Source organism: Thyridium curvatum (assembly GCF_004353045.1).
Source record: "Thyridium curvatum strain D216 chromosome Unknown NODE_38_length_371496_cov_78.080427, whole genome shotgun sequence".
Lineage (NCBI taxonomy): Eukaryota > Fungi > Ascomycota > Sordariomycetes > Thyridiales > Thyridiaceae > Thyridium > Thyridium curvatum.
In genome coordinates this window covers 125,141-147,087 of record NW_022156793.1, presented here as the reverse complement: position 1 = coordinate 147,087, position 21,947 = coordinate 125,141, and the positions used below count along the sequence as shown (strand labels likewise).

Here is a 21,947-nt window from a genome sequence, read left to right as displayed (position 1 = left end):
GATCGCAATGCGCTGTCTCCCCGCCCCCAAGGGACACGAAGGACACAGCATGCACGCAGAGGATGATTTAAGGCGTCCAGATTGCGCAGTCGTGTCACGTCCCGCCGTGCCAATTTGCGCAGGTGTAACCCGGGCCATTTTCACGCCATGCGTGAAAAGGGAGGGGCATGTACCGTCGTTCCAGACCTTCCGCCGACACTGAGGCAGAGTTTTCACGCGAATGGGTGTGCAGCATCTTTGACGTGGAACCAATGCCGAGGCACGGTCCGGTGCGGCTTGGACGCTGTTGGCTGCAGGTCTCATGCGAGGCTAGCAGCAGGGCTGCAGCACGGCCCGGCGCTGGCTGCGAGCTCTTTTTTCTTCTTCCTCCAAATGCTGCTGCTGCGCATGGGCGCGCGCGGGCCCGCAACGCCGTCATGCACGTAATCGATGTCTGGCGCAAACGTGGGCAGGAAGCATGCGCGATGATGCGCAGCACCTGGTGCCTGCGGTGTTGGGCCTCAATGCCGGTATTTTGCTTGCGGGGAGGGGGGCGGAGGGTATGGAGGCTTGAGACGGAGGGATTCAAGGCTTGAAGGATGATGCGGACGGGATTTGGAAATGGTATTTAAGGGGTCGGGTTATCTGGATCAGAGGACGTTGGCAATGGCATGAGAGTTTACGGTGTCGCCATTTGAGCCATTGCGAACTCGCTCTGCCTTTTCTTGCGCGAGTCGTCCCTTTTGTCTGGTATCTTTGCCTGCGAGGAATCCGCCTCCTTTTCGGTCGACATGGCGGAAGAGAGGCCGCACAATCTGGTCGAAGCAGCATGCCGGATGTTGACAACGGTATCTTCTACAGACATCTCGGATGCACTCGAGTTATCTTCTCAAGCCAAAGGGCGTTTCTACGAGCTCATAGTCCTGCTCCATGCCCTGAACCAAGTCTGCAGCCGGCCAAGCCAAAGGCGCTCTCCTGACTCGCCCCGGATTCGCACGGCAGATCCAGGAGAGCCCGAGGATATGTTGCGCCTCTATCTCTCGAAGCTGGGCAAGATTTGTGACTCGCGTCCTGGAGGCGCCACCGTCACTGCTTTTGCCGCGCTGCAGAACACGGACCCCAGAGTCCGCTACGTGTTCGCGTCGAACAGCCGGACGCCGGCCCAGCTCGAGGCTGTTTGCAAACACATCACCGCCGTCCTACGCTCTGTCGGGGAGCTATCGCGGACTTCGCACACCAAGCGGTCGCGTGAGGAGGCGTACCACCAGAATCAGAGGAACATCTTGAGATTCTGTCAGGAAAGGGTCAAGTGCTATGTCAATGGGTTGCGAGGGGCACTGCTTGAGTGCATCGGCCATTGTATGAGGGATACTTCAAAAGAAGGTGAGGAACGGTTGTCTATTTGGCCCTACTCCTCTCTAGTAAACGAAACTGTTGCTGAATATGTACTCTTTAGCACTGGTGTATGCTGAGAAGCTCCGAGGCTTGCAAGATATCCTACCACCTGCGAAGCTCAAGGACATGGTTGAAGATGAATGCAAGTTTCTATCCCCAAGCATGCAACTTGGATCCTGATGGATTGTGTGCGAAGCTGACAACAACGCGTGTATCAGTCCTCGATGTTGTCGAGAAACTCATTAGGCGCCTCAAGTGCCTGAGAGACGACAATCCCCTGCGCATGTTCATCAGCCGCCGGCTGGACAATGACCGAGGAGGCAACGCAGCCCCCTGGCGCGAGCTTCACCACCACTCGGGCCGCCTCCTCTCCTACGGGCACCTCGTCGAGGACCTGGGCATCGTGGCCATAGTCTGGCCGGAGCTCTTTGACGACTTTGACGTCGTCGCCATCCCCTCCGCAGCGTGCGAGGGCAGACCGGTCGGCGAAAAGCTCAAGTCGGCCAGCGAGCTCGTCAGGCAACACTCTTCCAAAATGGACAGGCCGCACCACGCCTCCCTCCTGCAGGAGGTCGACCGCGCCCTGGGTGCCGGCGTCGTCGACGCGGCCGTCGCCAGGCAGTGGCGCTGCCCCAGTTTCCAGCCGCTCGTGCACGCCGAGGTCGCCGTGCTCAACTGGCTGGAGCACTCGTGCGGCGGCACCCGCCCGGAGCGCTTCTTCCGCAACGTCAAGTTCGTCGGCTGCAGCAAGCCGCCGTGCATGCTCTGCCAGTGCTATTTTGCCGAGCAGCCGAGCGGCGTGGGGCTCCGGGACGGGTCCGGGTCCGGTCATCACGACGGGAATTTGTACCCGGCGTGGCGGATGCCGGACCGGCCGGACGTCGGGCCGGCTAGAGGCTGCGGCGGGTGTTCTGGCGGCGGCGGCGGCAACGACGGCGGTAGGGGTGAGCAGCCGGACGTGGTGCGGCAGAGGAGGCTGGCCATGATGAACGCACTGAGGGAGAGGGTGAGGCAGAAGGCGTGGCGGGTGCTGGCGGAGAGAGTGTCGGACAAGAGGGAGCACGACTCGGTGACGACGAGCGAGACTCTTGTTGGGAGAATGGAGAGGTAGTGAGGGTTTCCTGCTCTTGACTTGCGACGTCTTTACGATTTCAGGCTTTTTTTTTCTTCTTTTTCTTCTTGTTAGATTCTGCGTACGTTTTTTGCCCTTCTTTAGGCCTTTTCTTATTCAATCATTACTTCATGAGGTCTTAATTTTGGGATCCGGATGACTGTTGAATGGATCTCACATGCACTCCGATTTTCATAGAAGACAGCTTCATCAATTTTGCTCGCATCTATTGCCACTCCCTGAATATTCGACCCTCTTCCAAACTTTGCGTGGCATATCCTTAATTGGACACGAAGTCTTTCACGAGGTGTCTGAGATGTGAGATGTCAGATGTGGTCAAAAATGATCTGGAGTTGAATCATGTCATGCCCCGCAGAACCAGGCGAGCTGGACTCCACGGTCTACTCAATCAGATACCGTTGCAATACTGCTCATAAACGGAAAATGGAGACTTCACTAAGCCAGAAGCTTAACGAACTGCATACCTATTTAGACAATCTAAGTCACAACGACGCAGATCGTCATTATTCAATGATTCACTCGAAGGGCTAGAACGCCATTCCGACCGCACCTGACCTCATCCACGCCCGCATGCTGGATGAAAACATAACTTGCTCTTCCGCTTTGTCAACTGCCACTCTGTGTGGGATAGCGCCGCTGATAGAGCTACACCGGGAAGAAGCTAATGCACGCGGCCGCTCTGTCAACCTTGGAAGCCTCTCTATGACACACGATGGTGGTGCTGAAACCAGGCCTCTTGCCCAGGAGATGTCAAAACCCCCACGCTAAACTTAGCGAATGGGACGAACCGCACGGCGCGATGCCTTCCCGGCCGCGCACACGCCAAAACGGCTGGATGGCTTCTGTTCTTGGCCCCCACGCCATACATGGATGCCCGCCTAACTGGCCTATCCCCTCACTTCCTCACTGCTCTTTGCAACCGGGGTAGTTACGGGGTGGGAGAGAGATCCTGAAGGATGAGCGAGGCGAGCTGCTCACATGCACCAGACAGCCTGCGAGTCGGAAGCATGGTTCTGACAGGTCTGTGTGCCGGATCTGGGTCAGAAACATGCAACCGTTCATCATCAAGGGTTTCCTAGATGAGACCCGGCATCACATGTCTGTCGTGATTGGAGAGGAGAGATCTGCGCAGCTTGGTGTCCCCGCAGATAGACAGGACTGGAAGCGGTGTAGCATGGCCATCCTGGTGCTGCGGACATGCTGGCAAATAGACGAGTTTCGCGAGATAACTAATGGAATCGGCCGAGTCCAGACACACAGACACAGTGCGGCAAGATACAGGCAGTCTAGTCAGTTTGAGATGGGATTAGGGAGACACAGGTCCTCGTCTCAAGGCAAGCCTGCCCACGTGCTCCATTGCCAGCGAATGACTCCTTGCAATGCCGACAAGGCCATGCCAGCAGCCGGTCTTCCTCGCCAGGTCCGTCCGTTGACTCAGTCTGTTCTTTCCTCACCTGTCACATCTGACCAGTGGCAGCTGAGAAGCTGATCCCATTCTTCGGTGGCCCTGCTAAACTTGTTGAAGCTGTAGCGCACTGCGCCAAGAGTGGACCGGGCTTCAGCTGCAACATGTTCTGCCCTCTCTGTCTCGTGCTTTCAGAGGCGCGGCGCAGTCCTATCATTGCCGCGCCTTTCTTGATGGAGAAAATCCCGGATCATGCCAGAATCATGCGCGGGAATCCAAGCGCACTTGCTCAGGTCGCCGACGTCCCCCGACATTGTCTGTAGCAGGAGGGGGATGGTGTGTGGTCTCGAGTCGGCGTCGTCCCTGATTGGGGCTCCGCACCGGTGAAGAGATCAGATCCTTCTCGCTCACCCTACCTGCCTAGTCGAGTGATGGGAGGGGAGGGAATGGGAACAGTTAACTAAATGACTGCGCCTGTCAAACACGCGGAGTGCCTGCAGGCATGTGGACATCTCTGCCAGAGGGAAACGTTCCCCGCAAGTGGATATGGCCGAGGTTTGCGAGTTCTGATAGATCATTCTGCGTATATTGGGAGCGTCCCTTTTCGCCGAGAGAGAGTCGAATGTGTTCGTATCTCCTTCATCTTGCCCCCTTCACTCTTCTCCCTGTCCTTGTAGATGGCGGCGCGTCGCGGGATCGGCCGGGAACCAAGATCGCTTCCCTTTCCTCATAACCCACATCGTCCCATCGGCCAATTCCCTCCAGGGGGGGGGACGGACGAAGCCCAACATCGTCGGCCATGATGGCCCAGAGGGTCCAAAGCGGAGATCAGTAAGATTAGTGAGGGCAGCTAGCAACCCGATTCCATGCTGTTGGTAAACCCGAGGAGACCTGCTGGGCCCACGCTGATTGGCCGGCCCTTCGCCAAGAGCGAATTTCGTCCTTCAAGATGTCACCGCTCCAGACAAGGGTCATGATCCACCCCCTCAGACCTCAGGGGAGAGTCAGGGAGTCACTGAGTCCGAGAGGGGACATGACGCGCGCAAACGATGGCCGCCGAGGGGGGCTGCGAGTGGGCTTTCACGATAGATACCTACGTTACGAAGCACTTGTGCCTCGCGGAGCCAGAGCCATAGTGGCCCTCTAGTACTATCCCGAGCATCCCGCTAGCAGTAGCGCTGGAGATCAGGAACTTCCTGTCAGTCACCTACCCTTCCCACTAGAAAACGCCTTTTTCAGGGTTCTGTGATCGCCGCCCCTTACTGCATCCACGTTTACCTAGTCGCTTTTCGTTTGGAGACACGGGCACCCCCGGCCGAGGCCCATTGGCGGCCCGAAGCTGGCGCAGCCGAGGAGAGGAGCCCGTCGACTTGAGGCAGCAACAGCGGCGGGTAGGGGCCTAGCACTGAAGCCGACTCTCAGCCCAGCTTTTCCCGCCTTCCCGAGTCGTGTGGATGGGCAAAGCAGCAAGCCGGCCGGCCAGCCAGCCAGAAGGCAAAGAGGCAAGCAAGCCACACACCTATTTCGTATGCAGAAGAGGAAAAGGGTGTTTGTTTCGGAACCCTGCTTCTCAATCCCTCCGGGTGTGGACAAATGCCCCACGGCCACGAAAACGAATGACACCTCGGAAAGCGCAAGAGAGGAGGGGCACAGCAGGGCTGGGTTTTTCCATCGGTGAAGGCTTCAAAGCCGCCTGACGGCAGAAGCACTCCGTTTCCTGGAGGGAATGGCGGTCAGGACTCAGCAGGGCGAGCTGCCCAAGGGCCGCTTTCTACTCCTCTAGGCCCCTAGCGAGCCCGCCATCTCGGCTGTCAGTAGATTGGTGTTGACCTTGATGCTCAAGTAGACAAGATTTGCGGCCTACTATGCCCTGGAGGGAAGGCAGTTTTCCATGTCAATGGGGCCATGTGCTCCTCTCCCTTCTCTGGGGTACAAAACCACAGCAGAAGATCTACGGGCGAGTGGGTGATCTACTCATGTACCGACCCAACACTGCGGACCTGGACTCATTTAGTGAGGAAAAATGAGCCACCTGACAGAAACGACGTCCCACACAGGCCCTCCTCTCCTCTGTCACTGACGTTTTTCATGTCCAAAAACGCAGCTTCGCAAGAAGAGTTGCGGAGTGTCCACTGCCCACCGTACAATGACCAGGTTCAATGACGTTTTGCTACCGTCCATCATACTTGCAAGGGCAAAAAGTAGGGGACCTGTGCCCCCCTGGTATGACGAATACAAGATTGCTTGGGACCCTGGTGTTTGCTTTGGTGCTGACATGCGCGGCAACCTTTGCCTCTTCTGGATGTTGTCAAAATGCACCAGGGATTAGATTGCTTCTCCTCTGGCAGTGAAGCAGCCGAGCAACACGGGCCGAAGCTGTCTCGCTTCATCGTAAAAACTGCACAAGGCAGGGGCAATCAAAATGTAGATCCTCGACATTTGTTTGCATTGTGACCTGTCAGTTGAGGGAGAAGGGCAAACATGCACTTCAGTGCGCCGATGAGCTGATATGATGCGTCTCGCCCCTTCGGGTCCATGAGGAATAAGGAACGGCGAAAGACAGCATGTGGCCAACGTAGCTGATGGCTGGGACGGCCGACGCCATAGGTGGAAGATGATGGACTTTCCAAAGGTTTCACCGGAACTCGGCTCGGTGAAGAACGACGTATCAGTTCAGACGCATGACAGACCAGCCCAGGAATGCAATCCATGGCGATTGCAGCCCATTGCTCTGCTTTGCCCGCGGGCCAAACGTGCCACGGACATTGACCGTGGAATTCTCAGCCTCATGTGTCCTTCCTTGTCTCTTTCTTGGGAGCAAGGCCGGAGTTATATGATCAGCACTGGAATTCGTCCAGCACGGGTGCCGAATGTAACTCGAACGTGTTTCGGTTTTGGCATCTCATCTCGGAGCGGAATTGATTGCAGTCAAACCTCGCATTTCCGGCCGCCGGCACCCGGAAGACAGACACTGACTCGCCCAAGTTTCGACGTCAAACACCAGCCACCTAAAACAGAGTCCACATGTCTGGCCACAAAAGGTAATGCATCTGACGAGGGTGCGGAGGCTTGGTGGATATCGTCAGTTCTTGGCAGGGCTGTAGAAATCCCAGTAGCTCTTCTTTCGGCATCAGAGAGGGCAGCCCAGAACACTCGGGCCGTTACCGCTTTGGAAACTGCGGGAAGATGCCCAGTATCGCCGCCTCATTGCCGTCCTCTGTGCGCGTTTGAGGTGGATGCCGAAAACTTGTCGGCTTGAGCTACCTCCGGCCTCTGCTCGAAAGACCCGAAATTGGAACTTGCTTCACGGAGTAATTTCCCATGTCGAAATATACGAAGCAGTGTCACCGCGATGGTGTCTCTCTAGTGCCCTTTTCAGTGTATGTTTGCTCCGTCGACATACGGAGCAGGCCCGGTCCTTGTCAAAAGACCGTTAACGAATCCACTCATGCAAGATGGGCAGCTCAAAAACTCTGCCAGTAGCGGCGGTGTTGGGCGTTTTGCCAACTAGCAAGTGTCATTTCACAGTGGGTGGTCCACTGATATCCCTCCCGGTGACTCCGACTTTTCTCGACTTGCTTGGCCTCATTGGCATTGAAGTCTCGAGAGAGCCGCAGCTCGGCCGCTGTCATGCTCGACTGGACGCGTAGGGCAGCAGGATCGGCAAATACTCCCATCGGGAATTGCGCCGCCCACCCTGGGCAGGTCAGGCCGGCTGGAAACGAGGTTCTGATCTGATATTGGCCCGCAAGAATCTTAAGAGACTGACCTCCAGGGGCCTGAAGCGCTCACCCATGAACGTGCGGATTTGATGCGTGCGTCGTCGAGGCCACCAGAGGGAAGCAGAGTGGAGAGGGAGGGGGCTCGGGTACCCGCCGTTCACTCGTAAAACTTCCTCAAAGTGGGAAGAGGGCCTGAGGGCGTCCGCTGCTCAGAGTGGTGTCCGTCTCCCAGCTTGGCAAGAGAGGTCCCCCCGCTGGACGCCAACAGGGGCCTGCCACGTGCCCACTCCGCAGTGTCCGCTGGTTTGCTGGCGTTGAACGTGAAGTCCAGGGTGTCCCCAGCTGGAGGGAGAGTCGGCATTGCTCACGGCCAAGGCGAAAACGGTGGGCGAATTGGTCCGGCTCACCATGGATTGAAGCAGATCGGGAACACGGCATACGGCAGGGTGCAGCATCATATGTCCTTGCCCAGTGTCGTCATGGGAATTCGGTGAGTTGTCTGGGGAAGATGTGCGTACATGGGTGTTTGGGTTGACGTTGCTGAACAGGACACCCGTCAAAGGCTTGTTTGTGGTTAATAAAAGACGCAAGCAGCAGGCAAGCAAGCACACGAGAAAGCAGCCAGCCAGCCAGCACGAGGCGGAAAAGGACCTCATTGGCTTCTGCAGCAAGCCGTGCGGGCGCAGCACCGCAAGTAAGAGCGACGACTTCCGACTACCTGGTTTTCAACCCTCCCTCTACCACACCTTTCAGCCAGCTTGTCGCCTATTCGCCAGTTCCCATAAGCGAAGAAGGACAGGACACCACCCGTGCTCCGTGAATGGAAAACAACGATGCTGGTTGCGTGGACTGTTGTCTGCGGAAGTTTCTAGGAATTGAGCTCGGCAAGCCGCATGAGGAGTGTGCAAGACTGAGGTCACCTTTGACACTGACCGCTCGTAGGTACCGGGTACCTTTGGGCGGCCAAAGCAAAACCTTCGTTTCAGTGACAGCCACCATTCCAGGGCGCGCGAAAGGGCCCGACCCGTTAGTTAGCAGGGAATGGGGCTGATGCGGCCATCGCAAAGTATCAGTGGCCCCTAGCTAGTCTCCAGTCGGCGCCTGTTAATTACAGCACCCGGCGTCGTGCAACATCTCTTCCCTACAAGTAGTTACATGCTGACAGTGGCAGCGATAGCACGGCTCGTAATGGCTGCCGCTGGGGCCCTTTTCTTTTCTTCTGCGGCATAAAACTGAGACTCCGGGGAATTGCCTCTTTCGGACCACCGTCGTGGCTCCAAATGCTTCCGAGCTTTGATCAAGGAATCCTGCCTGCGATGTAGCTCGGCGCGGCAGGGGCCAGCTGGGGAAGAGGACGAATGAATTACGACGCTCCAGGGCAGAGACCTCACTTCCCACCTTGTTCCTACTGGAGATCACTCGAGTGACAGTCCAGAACAGCGATGTGATAGGCGCTCACCGGTCTGCGCCAAAACCCACAGACAGCAGGCTAACACGACCTCAGGTACTCTGGCGAGTCGGAGTATCCACCGTGAGCTTGAGTGAGGGTCAAATAGCTTGCCTCCCTCCGAGTAGTTACCCGAGCCCATCAATTTAGAGGCACCGCCGAATTACAGTGCTTGAACAACCTGTCTCCGTCACCATCTAATACAGCTCCTTTCCAGGGAGCAAGTCAGGCCTGGCTCGTCATCACCCTAGGTACGTAGATCGGCATCCAGGAAGGCCTGTTCCTTTTGGTCTGCTACGGCGCCCATGGCCGTCTGTCCCGAGCGGCGGACTCTGACGCTGCATACGTAGTTAAAGAGTGCCATGTGCCTGGAAAACATGGTAAATAGTACCTGATTGGGCTCCGTTTTGGCGTCGTTGGCCTGGCCTCTCCGTTTGGCTTAGGTGAGAATCGTTGACGGCATAGACACACACACACACACACGCAGCGCAGCCCTCGATTGCTCGCTTAGGTTGCTTCTTCATGTAAGTCTCTGCCCGTAAGGCACACCTGCGTTCATAAGCAGACATCAATCAAGGTTTCAGCAGGCGCTGGCAGGAAAGAAGAGATGAGTTGTTCCTTCACATTCAACTTTCTTTGGAAATGAATGACACCCGTGTACCTTTTTTTACCCCCCCGTCCATCTGGACTGAGGAGGGTGTGTTACCAGACAAGCTACAAGCGCCGCCCGTTTGCTTTTCCCCCTGTCTGGCGTGCCTTTGGCTTCGCCGAGGTACATATGGGTAGGTACTCACTCTGATATGAAGTTGCGGCGCACACCTTGACTGGCAGTCCAGGCTCCAGTTGCTATCCAGTCTTTCACTTTCACCACTTGTATGGATATTTACCCATGCTGGCCCTCGCCTGGGCCCAGGGTGTTTCCGTGGTATCAGAGGCCGAGCATTTGGGTCTAGTCTCGCCTCTTGCATCCCAAAATCTGGCTCATACCGTTTCGTGCTGCACTTACAATACTGGAGGGTACGAAACGTCCCCATCCAGCCAACCTAAATCCCAAAAGTTCCCCAGGGATGATGATTGCCTTGTGGAACTGTCTCCGCCGCGCGACGCCCTCCACACCACACCTCCAGTCTCCATTCTTCCTAGGTATTCTTCCATGATTCTACAAGTATGATTGCAACTATTCAAACATCACACCCCCCAATCCTCACCCCACTCCCCACCCATTCTACCCACAGCAGGATGGAACCGGCTCACGCCTGAGCCTTTCCTCTGGTACGAATGCCAGTACCTAGGTACTCCTGCTGGTGGTCCCCATCCACGATGATGACCCCGGGCACTGGGATGCTGAGGTATCGAAGTACCCTCTGTCTAGAGCTCCAAGTCTGGCCCACCCCCCTCCTCTGATCGACCTAGTTTCCCATATTGCCCAGTACGAGTAGCCTGTACTAAGGGAAAATGTCCCGAGCACTAGGAATGGACATGCATGAAGCCTGGGCATCATCTGTACACAAAACGGTTCCCTGGTGTTTCTCCCCTCCTCCCCGTCCCTGGTCCATCCCCGAGCCCCGTCCAGAACCCAAGACGATGGACAAGGTATGGATACCTTGTCGACCTGACCTAGCAGTGCCGTGCCTGAGCTACTTGAGTCTTCTAGACCCGAGAGAGCCCACGACAAGCTTAAATAAAACGTCATGCCCATCTCTCATACACTCTGCTTCCCTCCTGCCCTCCCCAGTCTACCCATCCTTGCTCACAGGTGAATCTTCATATACATACCGACTCCTACCACAAGTATTCTTCTGTACCATACAACCCCCAGTATTGTTGTTGTCTACACTCTTGCCTCAACACACAACTCTCATCGACGACGAGCTCCGTCTTACACGCCGACGAACTCGCCCTCAACCTCGATCATTCTGTAACCTCACCCCCGGCCATCTCCTTGCTAGCTAGGCCCGGGTTAGCAGATCCGACCACCTTCCTTCCCTTCCTCAGACCTTCCATAGTCAACATGTGTGACTACACACAAGTATGCATAGGCGACGAGATGCCTTCCAACAAGACGTCTATGTTATGGTTTTTTTTTTCTAACATGAGTCTTAGCGGGAATATGCATGCGGCCACTACAGATGGATTGCGGCGATCTGGTGCAGAGACTACACGCAGACACACCGGAGGTGTCAGCCCAACGTGACGCATTTTGAGTACAGGTAGGCCCTCCTCACTCTTCCCCAGAGTTGTCAAGACTCGTGACCGCTCACGGCCCGTCTCTTGTCACACCGTTGGGAGAACTTTTCGCTAACCATCGGCTTCTGATACAGGGCGGACGAAGTTTGCAGTACGTTTTATCTTTCTGGCCCTCTCTTCTCTGTTCTCCGTGTTCTTCCAAGCACATTTCCCCTCTTCCGCCTGTCGCCCACCTTTGCCGAGCTCTGGACCTAGACGGCAGCCATTGATTTCGTGATGACCGGGGGGTCCTGGTAGCACGGCCAGCTACTGCGAGAGCCATGCGAGCGCAATGGGTAGCTACTGCACCACGCTCACGCTTCGCACACGCATTGGCACTCACCCACCATCCGGTCCCACGCGAAACCAGCCCGCGCAGGAGCTACATGCTTTCCCGCTAGCGAATCTTCCGCCCATGCAAGAGCCTATTCGCTCTTCCGGCGTCCTATCACCACCTTGGCAGTTACCACACTGCACACCTACACACCATCTCGGCCGAGTTGTCATTTGACCGTCCTACGTCTTTGTGCTTTCTTGTGGTTGCGAGTGTCTCTCATTTGAGAGACAATACTCATTGAACTTTGAAGGAGTGGATCGCTGACGAGAACAAACTGCAATCACCACAGGCCAGTGTCGACCGAAACAACATATCCCCTGGGAGAACATGATCAAGCGCCCCAGCAAGACCCAGACCTTCAGCCTGTAAATGGGCGTTGCCGGATTTGTTTTTTCTTCCCTCTCTTTTTCTTATTTTGGCGAGGGACTCACCAGCGGGCGCCAACGGCGGATTACTTCATCCGGAATGGGATCTTCAATGCGACATTGCTTTTACACACACTGGACAGCCAGAGACAAACAACTCGAGACTTGAAACCGGTCGAGAGAAATACCAGCGACGGTCGGACGGGAAGCAAAGCGTTTCATCAACGAGGGCTGGACGATACACACATGCCCGCGAGACAAGCAACAAGGGAGAAAAAGCAACCATGCTTTCCAAAATGCCGATCGAGGGCCACAGCATTCCAGGCGAGCGACAGTCCCCTGAACAGGCAGCACGCCAGCTGAAGGGGGCCCCTAGCACACTGCTAGCAGGGCCTAGCAGGCCGGGGAGCAATCCCAGCTTTCCGGGCTCTGTTCCTGGCCCTCCACATTCCGATCCCAGTCCGTCCTGATCGTCGAACTGGCCGAAGCTCTCTCTCTGATCGGTCAACTCCCAAAACTTCAACCTCGCTTCATCTTCTCTTCCTTGGCTGGGTAAATCTTACGCACAACTCGTGTTGTTGCTTCTTCTCTTGTTTCTCTTTAAACCCACTTGCTCCCCTTTCATTCATTCTTGGACCATCCTGTGTGGGGTGTGTGGGACTAAAAAAGCCCAAACCTCCTTTACCCAGCGCCGCCGGACCCTCCACCAAGTACAAAGTAGGGCCGGCGCGCATCCACCCACACACCCGCTGCGCGACGACGCGAGCCGGCCGGGGCAAGGCAAGCCACAATTTCATGGTGATGGTGCCTCGCTCTTGAGAATCAAGAGTGAGTGGGGCTGGCGACGGGGAATTTTATTACAAAGAAAACATTCAAAGGCGCAATGAGATGAAAAAACAAGCGATAGGAGCATCATCATTACGCATCTATCATGGCTGGGTTGGCATTTTGTTTCCCTCTTCTCTTCCAAACGAGAAAAAAAAAGCAGCTTGGAAAAAAGAATGTACTGTTCAGTACTGCTCTTTGACGTCGGGGTGCAAGCCCAGAGTCTGATCGGGATGGATGGCCTTTTGTGGCTTTCCTGCTTTTTGTTCTTTTATTTTTCTCTTTTTCTTTTTGTACTTTTTCCATACGAAGGATCCATTGTGTGTCAGTTCCGGAGGAGTTCACGAAGCAAATGGGCAGAGAAAACCTCTCAAATCAAAGGCGGTTTTTTGTTCTGATTTTTACAAGGGATTCCTTTTCGTAGCATCAGCATCTCATCATCTCTGCAAAGACATTTTGCTGCATTGGAAACATGGCCAATCCAGAGTTTCCATTTTGTTCCAATGGGTATTTGCGGGACGGGACAACGGATTTTTTTTTTCGGGTTTTCTATTACTTCTGCATGTGTGTGCGCGCTGAAGATCTGCTGGGCACACGGGAAATGCACAACCGATCGATCATCTTGTTCGTTCTTACAAACCTTGTTTGGTCCTGAGAGAATATGCTTTTACAAAGAAAATTCAAATGGGTCTTTAGAACGCAATAAGAATTTGACACATCATCAAACGTCAAACAGATATTCCGTACAGCCTGTCTTGCATCACACCGCCAGCGCCATTTGCTCCAAGTTTGCCTGGCAATGTCTCAGGGGAAGCCAAAGCAGACGCAAGCCCTCCCACGGGCAAATGTCTGACGACATCATCTCCCAATGTTTGGACCGATATGACACGCTGGGAGCCCGCCGGTTCGTTACTAGCGTGTGTGCACAGTAACTTTTGTCGTTCTCCCCCCATGCGCTCCTGGACGAACTGGATTCCCCAACGGCCACAGGCGAATCCCAGCGCCGCGGATGCAACTTGGGATTGCCGTGTGGCTTTTTCTTCTTGCCCCCTTGAGACGGCTGCATGAAGGACAAGCAAAAGCAAAGAAAAGCTTGAAGGGGGGTGGGAAGAACCGCCCTTCCTGCTCCCTCGCGAACCTTATTGCGACCCTGTGGCTTGCGGCCCAGGCAGAGCTCGTACCCGCCAACCCGGGAACAGCAGCCCCCCTCCTGGCCTTCACTTCGGGTGGCTAGTTAGTTACATGAAATGGCGTCCTCATACTTTTCAGCCTTTGCTGGACGACTAGGTTCGCCTTGAAGTTTGAGGACAGGCGGCACAGTTACGGGCCCATGATGAGAGGGCTTTCAAGGGCTTTCAAGGGCTTTCGATAGGCTATCTATTATCCTGGCAGGAAAGACGTTGCTTTTTGAAGCTGGACTGGTTTTCCATGGCCCTGGTCGGCGCAACTCGTTGCTTTTGTTTTATTAGTGGAGGCTTTGTCGCTTACTCCCTAGGTGCTCTAGCACGCCGCCCATCTCTGCAGGCGGGCGGGCGGGCGAGCAGACGCCTCTCAGCCTTACTGAGAGTGCGCCACTGGCCCTTACTCGACACAGAAGTACACGGTGATGGTAGTACCGGGCGTAATAAATGTACCCGAGACTTGCCTTACTGAATCTCGATCATTGTCTTGTGGTTTGAGATTAGGCTGCGCACAGGGGGCAGAGTCACACCGAAGACAAAAAAGAAGCACAGAGCGGGATGCATATGCTACATATGTTTCATTATCTACCTGCATAGGGCAACCCAATAATCCGGTGTAAGTGGTACAGTTGTACAATAAATGTGTGAGTGTACGTTCCTGATGCCTCATGGCGATGGTTGGACAGGTCCTCGCCGATGCGAATCGTCCGCCAAGTCACACACCTGCAATCTGTAGCTGGGAAATTTCGACACTTTGTCCGTCCGTGAATGGAACCGGCCAGCAGGTTGATTGTCAGGCACCGCGCCAATGCCATTGGCGGGTGCGGACGAACGCTGCAGCAGGCCGTCATTTCTCGGTCAGCGCTGAGCTGCCATGACAGCGCAGCGATGCAACCCATTCTTGCTCTAAGCCTAACGCCAGCTGTCAACCAGTTCATCGGCGACTCTCACATTCTTCAGCGGGTGCGTCCGATGTTCCTAGCGTGCTGACGGGCAGCAATACATCCAGCCCGCTATCCAGACATCAAACTGCCGGGCAGCCACGAGGTCTGACAGACTTGGACAGCACTGCTGCTGCAATGTGTATGCACATGCTGTATTAAGAACCCCATCCCTTCCACCCCCGAGAGGGATGGTCAGCAACCAGCGAGGACCTTACCGCCGTCATTTTGGGCCGGCTCGCTGCCGTTGCTGGGCACTCACCGGCTGCTGGACAGCGTGTTTCAACATAAAGGACACCACACCACCAATATCGCTGACCGCTCCGTCCCATACGTACATACAAACTTGCGATACGAACGAAAACTCTGAAGATTCCGTCTCACCGCCCTATTGTGGTGACGAAATCGGACTCCCTACGTACGGTTCCTTAATGTCCGGTCGGGTCGCACCAGCAGACAGAACACGTGGGCCTGCTCGCCGGGCGATTTGGGCCAACCCTGGGGAATGAGGCGTGTTGCACACATCCCGTCCTGTTCTTGCCTGTGTAAGAGAGCACCGCAGGAGCGCCCCAGCGCGTGCGCGTGTTGTACTACAGGCGAGGTGACACCTGATAAGCATGCAGGAATCTGGTGAGGCCCTCGACGGACAGAGAGAGTCCGGCAGTACGAAACGGCAACTCGCGTCTGCTGTGCCTCTCTCATTTCTCACCTCCGTTCAAGATATCGTTGAGAGCGTTTCTGCAACTCATGTTCAGTTATGCTCACCCTAGTGGTAGGAACGCTGGATAGGCCGGAGTAGTCACAGGTCTGGTATGTCAATGTACACCAGTCAGTGTAAGTCAGCTGTGGCAGTGCCTGGTGATGCACCCGGCAGCGGTGGTGGCCGCTGTTCCCTCTCCTGATCCATCAGGGGTTCTGGCGGCCAACGGCGGTCGATCATGGCTGCGATAAGACTGGCTGGCATAACCCCCAATGAGATGATCTCATGTACCATACCCTTCCTTCTCTATCTTCAACTCGGAGGTGTCCGGAGATGCCAGAACCGCCGGCGAGATAACGTCTATTAGGGACCTGGTATGCCACACATACCCGGGATGCCAGACCATCGTCTCACCATGTTATCTGACATCTTCCTCCGCTTCGTTCGGAAGCGAGTGAAACGAAATTGCTATCTACAATACCACCGCCGTCCGTTGTGGACGCCGATATCTCAGATAGATTATCTTTGTGAGTTTCTGTGTGTAACGATCTACCGATTGCAGATGGACGGTAGATCTCACAAAGAGCACCCTCCCTCTCGCTTGGGGGTGCATTACGCACACTGCCTGCTGTGGGATGGACCTGTCAGTCTGAGGCACATGGCCGAGCAAATAACCCTCTTTGGCGGAAGAGAGACGATGCTACCGACCATACCTCGGCGAAAGCTTACCCTCCAAGGCGGTGCGCAAGGAAAGGATGACAACCCCTGCTTCTTGCATTCTCACTCGCAAAACGAAACCCCTCCCGCCGGGCCTCTTCTCGACGCAGCGGAACCACAGACGCGCGATTAAATCGACTTGCCTAAAGCGTCTGCATGGCTGACACACACCGGCTTCCCTCTGGGAGCGGTTTTGCTGGTACCGCACGATTGCGGGGGACCCCGACATGCAATCTTTGGGTCGAGCCCCATACCGGTGAAGAAAGAATGCTGTGGGCGCTATCATGGTCACAAATGACAAACGGCCCTTAGACGGGCAACCCCACACGCCAACCCAGATCTGCTGCACTTCTGTCACTTCTCTGGCCTTCTAGACGTGCATTGCTCTCGTCTTCCTACCTCCTCCCAGCCATTCTTCCCTCCCCCCTTGGCTACCACATATAGCCAGAGGCTGGTTGCAGGCCAGGCATGGCACACCAAGATCCAGGCCGTAGGTCATCCGTCACCTCGGATCTACCCATCGACGCCTGTTTTCAGCAGTCTCACGGAGGGAGAAATGTGATTAGTTCCCCCATCTCTGCTGACGATGGCCCCCAAGGAGGATGAGATCTCTCGATGCAGCTCTGACAGCTGCTTGTCTGTGCGTTGTCATGGCGGAAGATACATCAACGGCCGAGATGTAGAGCTTGACAACATCTAGCTAATGGTGTTGTTCCTAACTTGCGAAGCACACCGGTCAGACCAAAGATAAGCCATACCCTCTGTGGGCAAACTTCCTCTTCGCATGCAATCTGCGGTCCCTCGAGACGCATGCCTTGTTAGTCTCCAAAGGTGTCTCTTCTCCGTGTCTGCTTGCCGTCTAGAGCGCGTGTATTGTGCCCCTCTCCCCGAGCGTGCGAGAAAGTACCCTGCTGGACCGAGTACCCCCAACTAGAGAAGAAGCGAAGTAACCTCGGTGAGGGACGACCCCGGGCAATCAGGTGATTGAAGGCTGCTGTGCGTAAAGTGGTTGACAGCGTGGGGCGGCCAAAAAAAGGCGAAACAAACTGGAGATTTCCCCGGCGGACGGCCCTTTTTGGAGCACTCAGTGTGTTAGCGAGTCTCCATACAGACAGTGAGACAGTGCAATATCAGCTAAAGTCTCAATGCAAAGAGTCACGTCGTACGTGCAGGGAACGAACGGCGGTTCTTTTCCTCTCCGTTAGATGGCTCCTTAAATGAATGGCCAACCACAAGCTCCCTGAGTGCCGTCAAAGTTGTCAAATACGGCACTAGTTAGGGGAGGGGAGTCAATACCTAGACGTCCTCGAATGCCTGCTAGTTGCCCTATATGTCGATCAATACAGCGCCCACGCGGACAAATAATGGCTCCTTGACCTTCGATGTGGACACCTCACCTCCTCTGCGACGGGGAATTTCCACATCCAGGAAAAGGGTCCAGGCAATTTGCCCGACATGACTTGCCATGTTCTTCAATCAAACATGCCCAGGGGGTTGTGAGGCTGTCCACGGAACAACCCCCGACAAGACAGCCCGTCGTTTGTACAAGTACAAGTAGCTTGAGGCCTGAGCTCACCTTTGAGGCGGCATTGAACTGTCCCGCTTGGCCTTGTTATTTAGTACAGAGTACTGTTCTGCAGCACGAAGTACGTAAACCACATGGCAGTGGGTCGAAACTCGTAACACTGCCAGGCTTCTGCCGCGAAACCGATCCAGACCGTACGGAGGCCAAGTCAAACAACGTTATGGGAAGATGATTTCCAGTCCTTTGTGCTCAAGCAATCCTTCGTTTGGCCCTTTAGCTCGTCTCGGTGCTTGGCAAGAGGTTGTTGGTTGATCCCGGAATAACACTTGACGACTAGACTCACTCCCCTGACGTTTCGGGCCAGGAACATTGCCTCGATGTAGATTCGATGCGAGTGAGATCGATCCAAGTACCTCTTCACCGGCTTCCATGCGACCATTCCTCATTCTGGGTCGCATTACGTTACGGAAAGAGGAGGGAATGATCTCCCAGGGAAAACTGCGCTTAGTCCGCTTTCAGAGCATGAAAAATATACGAAATAGTCTAAGCCCAACTCTCTTCAACGGTCTTTTTCGGGAGCAACAGGCTAAAAGTGCCACTACTGCACGAGCGCATGCAGGGAAGATGGGGGATGGGTGGTGGACGAACCACTGCACATTCACAGGGAGATTCTGCAACGCCCTTGTGTAGATTGATAGGTAGCTCTGTGGCAGCTGCCTGCCATGCTCTCCACAACATGCATGTCGAGCTGGTGCTCGCTCAGCCGAGATTTGATATCCTGTCGTCGGGAGTCTGACAAACACCCTTCGACCACTGCTGCCAACGACGGAGAGAAATACCACCTATCTTTGCTGACCTGCGAGGTGCGCGAGGGATTTACGAGACGGGATGACTGTTGAAGGACCGTGGGGGTTCGCAGGGGAGCATCCTGCTGCTGACGTTGGGCGTCGAAGGGAAACCGGTGAACGTTCGAATGACCGGTTCAGTGCTACGCTCTGGCTCACGAGCCCATGGCATCATGGTCCGAGTGGTTGCTCCATACCGGTGTGAGAGAATTCAGCGCACCGCTGAACCATGCGAACGGCACGAGACGTGGCCTTTGACGGCAACGAGGGACGGGAGAGACGGCGCAATATTCCCGTGCGGCGTGGAAGGCATCCGCTCTGGCATGACCAAGCGCCAGAGACGTGACGTGCTGCTGGCTGGTCTGGTACGAGGAGCAGGCCATGGTCGGAAGATAGAGGCGGAATGAAGAGAACAAAAACTAAACCCAAAGAGCATGAGAGACCAAGCAAAGTCGATCTGTAGCCAGGGCTAGGCCGTGTGTGGTTGTGGCTTTTTCTGAGCCGAACTTGTCGACTACACAACAGCTGGGCCTGGGAGTCGCTTGTCCAGGATGGCGCATCGCAGCCAAAACTTTTCAGCCTGTTGTTCCTCTCCCTCTCTCCCCACCGGAATGACGAGGTGGCATTAATTCATCCTGCTACAACCCGCACTAGGCGTAACGCTAGGCGTCACGAAGGCAGGGAATGCAGCCGTGACATTTTCGAACGTACGTGTATATCCCATCGCGATGTGAAGTCGACTCTTGCGTAACCGCCGATAATGAGAGTCGTCATAGCATGACGGTATTGACAGGATCTAGAAGGCGACCTGAAACGACGATCCGTGGCTCTAGTCTCGGCTGGCATCCATCCTCTTTTGACAGCCCCCCGAAAGGGGTAATTCGCAGGCCGACGAGCCGTGCGGGCGCGCCCATGACGAGTTCCAGAAGCTTGCAGCGCCCATCACTTGCCGCGTTAGGCATATGCTATGGGTCTGTTTCAAGGAACTCACTGGGGATGCGGGTGCCAAGAGTGCCATCCATCTCAGATCGGGGGGATTGGAAATGGCGTCAGGAACCTGGATCTGGATGTCCGGACACAGGTGAAATTGAATATGGGGAGCGACAGCCCTGTTTTATCGAACAGTGTCGGCTCCCCGCAGTCCCCGGACGTCGGGGAGATAACAACAAGTAGGCCTAGGAGACGAGAGTAATGTCGTTCAGGATATCTATCCCCAGACGATCCACAAGACTGGGATGCCAATCGGTCCGTACGCCGTAGGCCTCTGGCAGGTTGGGGATGGCCTCAAGGGCCCGAACATCCTGCGCTCTTCGGCAAAAGAAGCGACGAGGAAAGACATTAAATCGAGGGCGCTGAGATTGGGATCTGGCTTGACATTGTGAAGTACGCGACCGTTTTCAGCATCCGTAACGGTGCTTTGGCCTCTTCGCTTATTAGGCTTTGGGACTCCCGAGTCATGAGAAGGGTCGTCTTTGTATGTTCATTACTTATTATCCATGGACCAAGTCGAGCTGCTAGGACGACAACAGAGGTTGAGCCATGATAGGATCCAACTAGCTGTTCCAGCCGGCTCGACATCGCACACAGACGACGCAGTCTCATCCTTTTCATCGACGGCAGGTCATTTGCCCTGATGAGAGCAACATGCACTCTGCCTTCAATCTTCGCTAGCTTCACATCAAGTTGAGGTCTCTTACGTCTCTGATCCAGCCTCAAAGAGGTGTCCCCCGGGATGCGCAGCGCAAAATCGCGGGCGGGGAAAACGGCACGGGCCCTTAGACCAGCTTTAGCTCCCGGCGTTAGTGGGGGAGATCGATGGATCTTTCGGGGCCGCCCGCGAACACAAATCCAACGGAGGCGGAAGCACCTGAGCATTGCCGCAAGCAGCGAGTGCTGTGCCGGCGCAGCCTTCAAGAGGAACAAACGTCGTTCGTTATCTCTCGCGATGCTTACCTGTCTGGGAAATACATCCCAGCGCCGCGACGTGCATGTGCATCTTGCTCGTACCGCCTCATTCCTCAACGGTTGTTCATCCCCTGCAGCATCAACATCAATCAGCCCCATTGGACACATTGGGAACGCCTCCTGCACAGGTGGCGGTCATCGTCAGGGATTCAGAGACATGGGGACCTGCACCTCGCGCATCCAACGGCAGCCTGCAGCGCCTTCAGCTCATGTGACGAGCGCATGCGGCAGTAGAAGAGGCGAGGGGGAGAGAAGATCTGCAGGGCTGCGCGGGGATCAAATTCCCAAGCCTGCACTGTCTGCCGTTGATTGACTGCGGCTCGGGGGAGGGCTGCCTGCAGCCGGACAGACGCCTCAGAGGTCGGCGACCAGTCCCAGGCTGCAGGCCGGGGATGTGGCCGTCACCCTCCGAGGTGGGAGCGCAGGTGCTCCTGATTGCTTGTCAGCTTCCGCGATGGCTGGGACTGGGTTCTTTTTTTTCTATCGCGCTTGGGTGTGCCAGGGATGTGTCGCTTGTAGTAGACGAGAAGCAATTGGTCTATATTTGCTCTCGTCTGCGGCGTGCGGCATGCGGGCATACCGAGTGTCAATATCGTCATCTCGACCCTCCCACCCCTCAGGATGCCAGGCCAGCTCATGCAGTTACTGGGGATAGCGACAGGGAATCGAGAATCGCACTGAAGGGGACCCGTGGAGTATGATGGGCAGCGCTGCGGACGTGGACACAACTACGGCGAGATGAGTGCCATCATGCCTATCAGCCACTGGTCGTGCTCTTTTAGGAGCACGCGCATTCATCCACGCCGTGGCCCAAGTTTAAGGGCTGCGTTTCGCATCGAGATGGCCCTTCGATGCTGACTGGAAATCAAATTAATCACGTCCAATCTGTGACTGAGCCGCCGCCGGTTGCAGCATGCACTTCGCACTCGCAAACGCTGCGACAGACGCCGCACAAGGTGGTCGCAAGTACTCGCTACATCCATCTGGGTTTGCCGGCAAAGGAGCCCGGGACCAACAGAAGCCCCTTCATCTCTGCTGGACTTGGGCATTCCGGTCGGTCTCCTTCTGCGTGCAGCGGCAGAAGCTGCACGTCGTTCAAAGCGGAAATACTCCGTCCCAGTACCTTGGTCGGCCCTTGTTCGAGAGTGGCTGTTGCTGATCGCTGATTCGCGAATCATGGGCTTTTCTTAGCATATCACATTCCTCCACATCATGCAGGACGACAGAAGGAGTAAATGTT

The 21,947-nt window shown here is 55.4% G+C and overlaps 2 protein-coding genes across 2 annotated transcripts; one reads left to right on the top strand and one right to left on the bottom strand.

Annotated features, from left to right (window-relative positions):
• Positions 1-770: 770 nt before the first annotated feature.
• Positions 771-1,554, top strand: E0L32_006593 (uncharacterized protein; the record flags this gene model as incomplete). Its single annotated transcript, XM_031141243.1, has 2 exons — positions 771-1,338; positions 1,436-1,554. The coding sequence occupies 2 exons, from the start codon at positions 771-773 to the stop codon at positions 1,552-1,554; spliced, it is 687 nt and encodes a 228-aa protein (XP_030994659.1).
• A 34-nt stretch (positions 1,555-1,588) lies between these two features.
• Positions 1,589-2,618, bottom strand: E0L32_006592 (uncharacterized protein; the record flags this gene model as incomplete). The annotated part of the gene is made up of 2 exons (XM_031141242.1): positions 1,589-2,543; positions 2,614-2,618. The coding sequence occupies 2 exons, from the start codon at positions 2,616-2,618 to the stop codon at positions 1,589-1,591; spliced, it is 960 nt and encodes a 319-aa protein (XP_030994658.1).
• Positions 2,619-21,947: the final 19,329 nt, after the last annotated feature.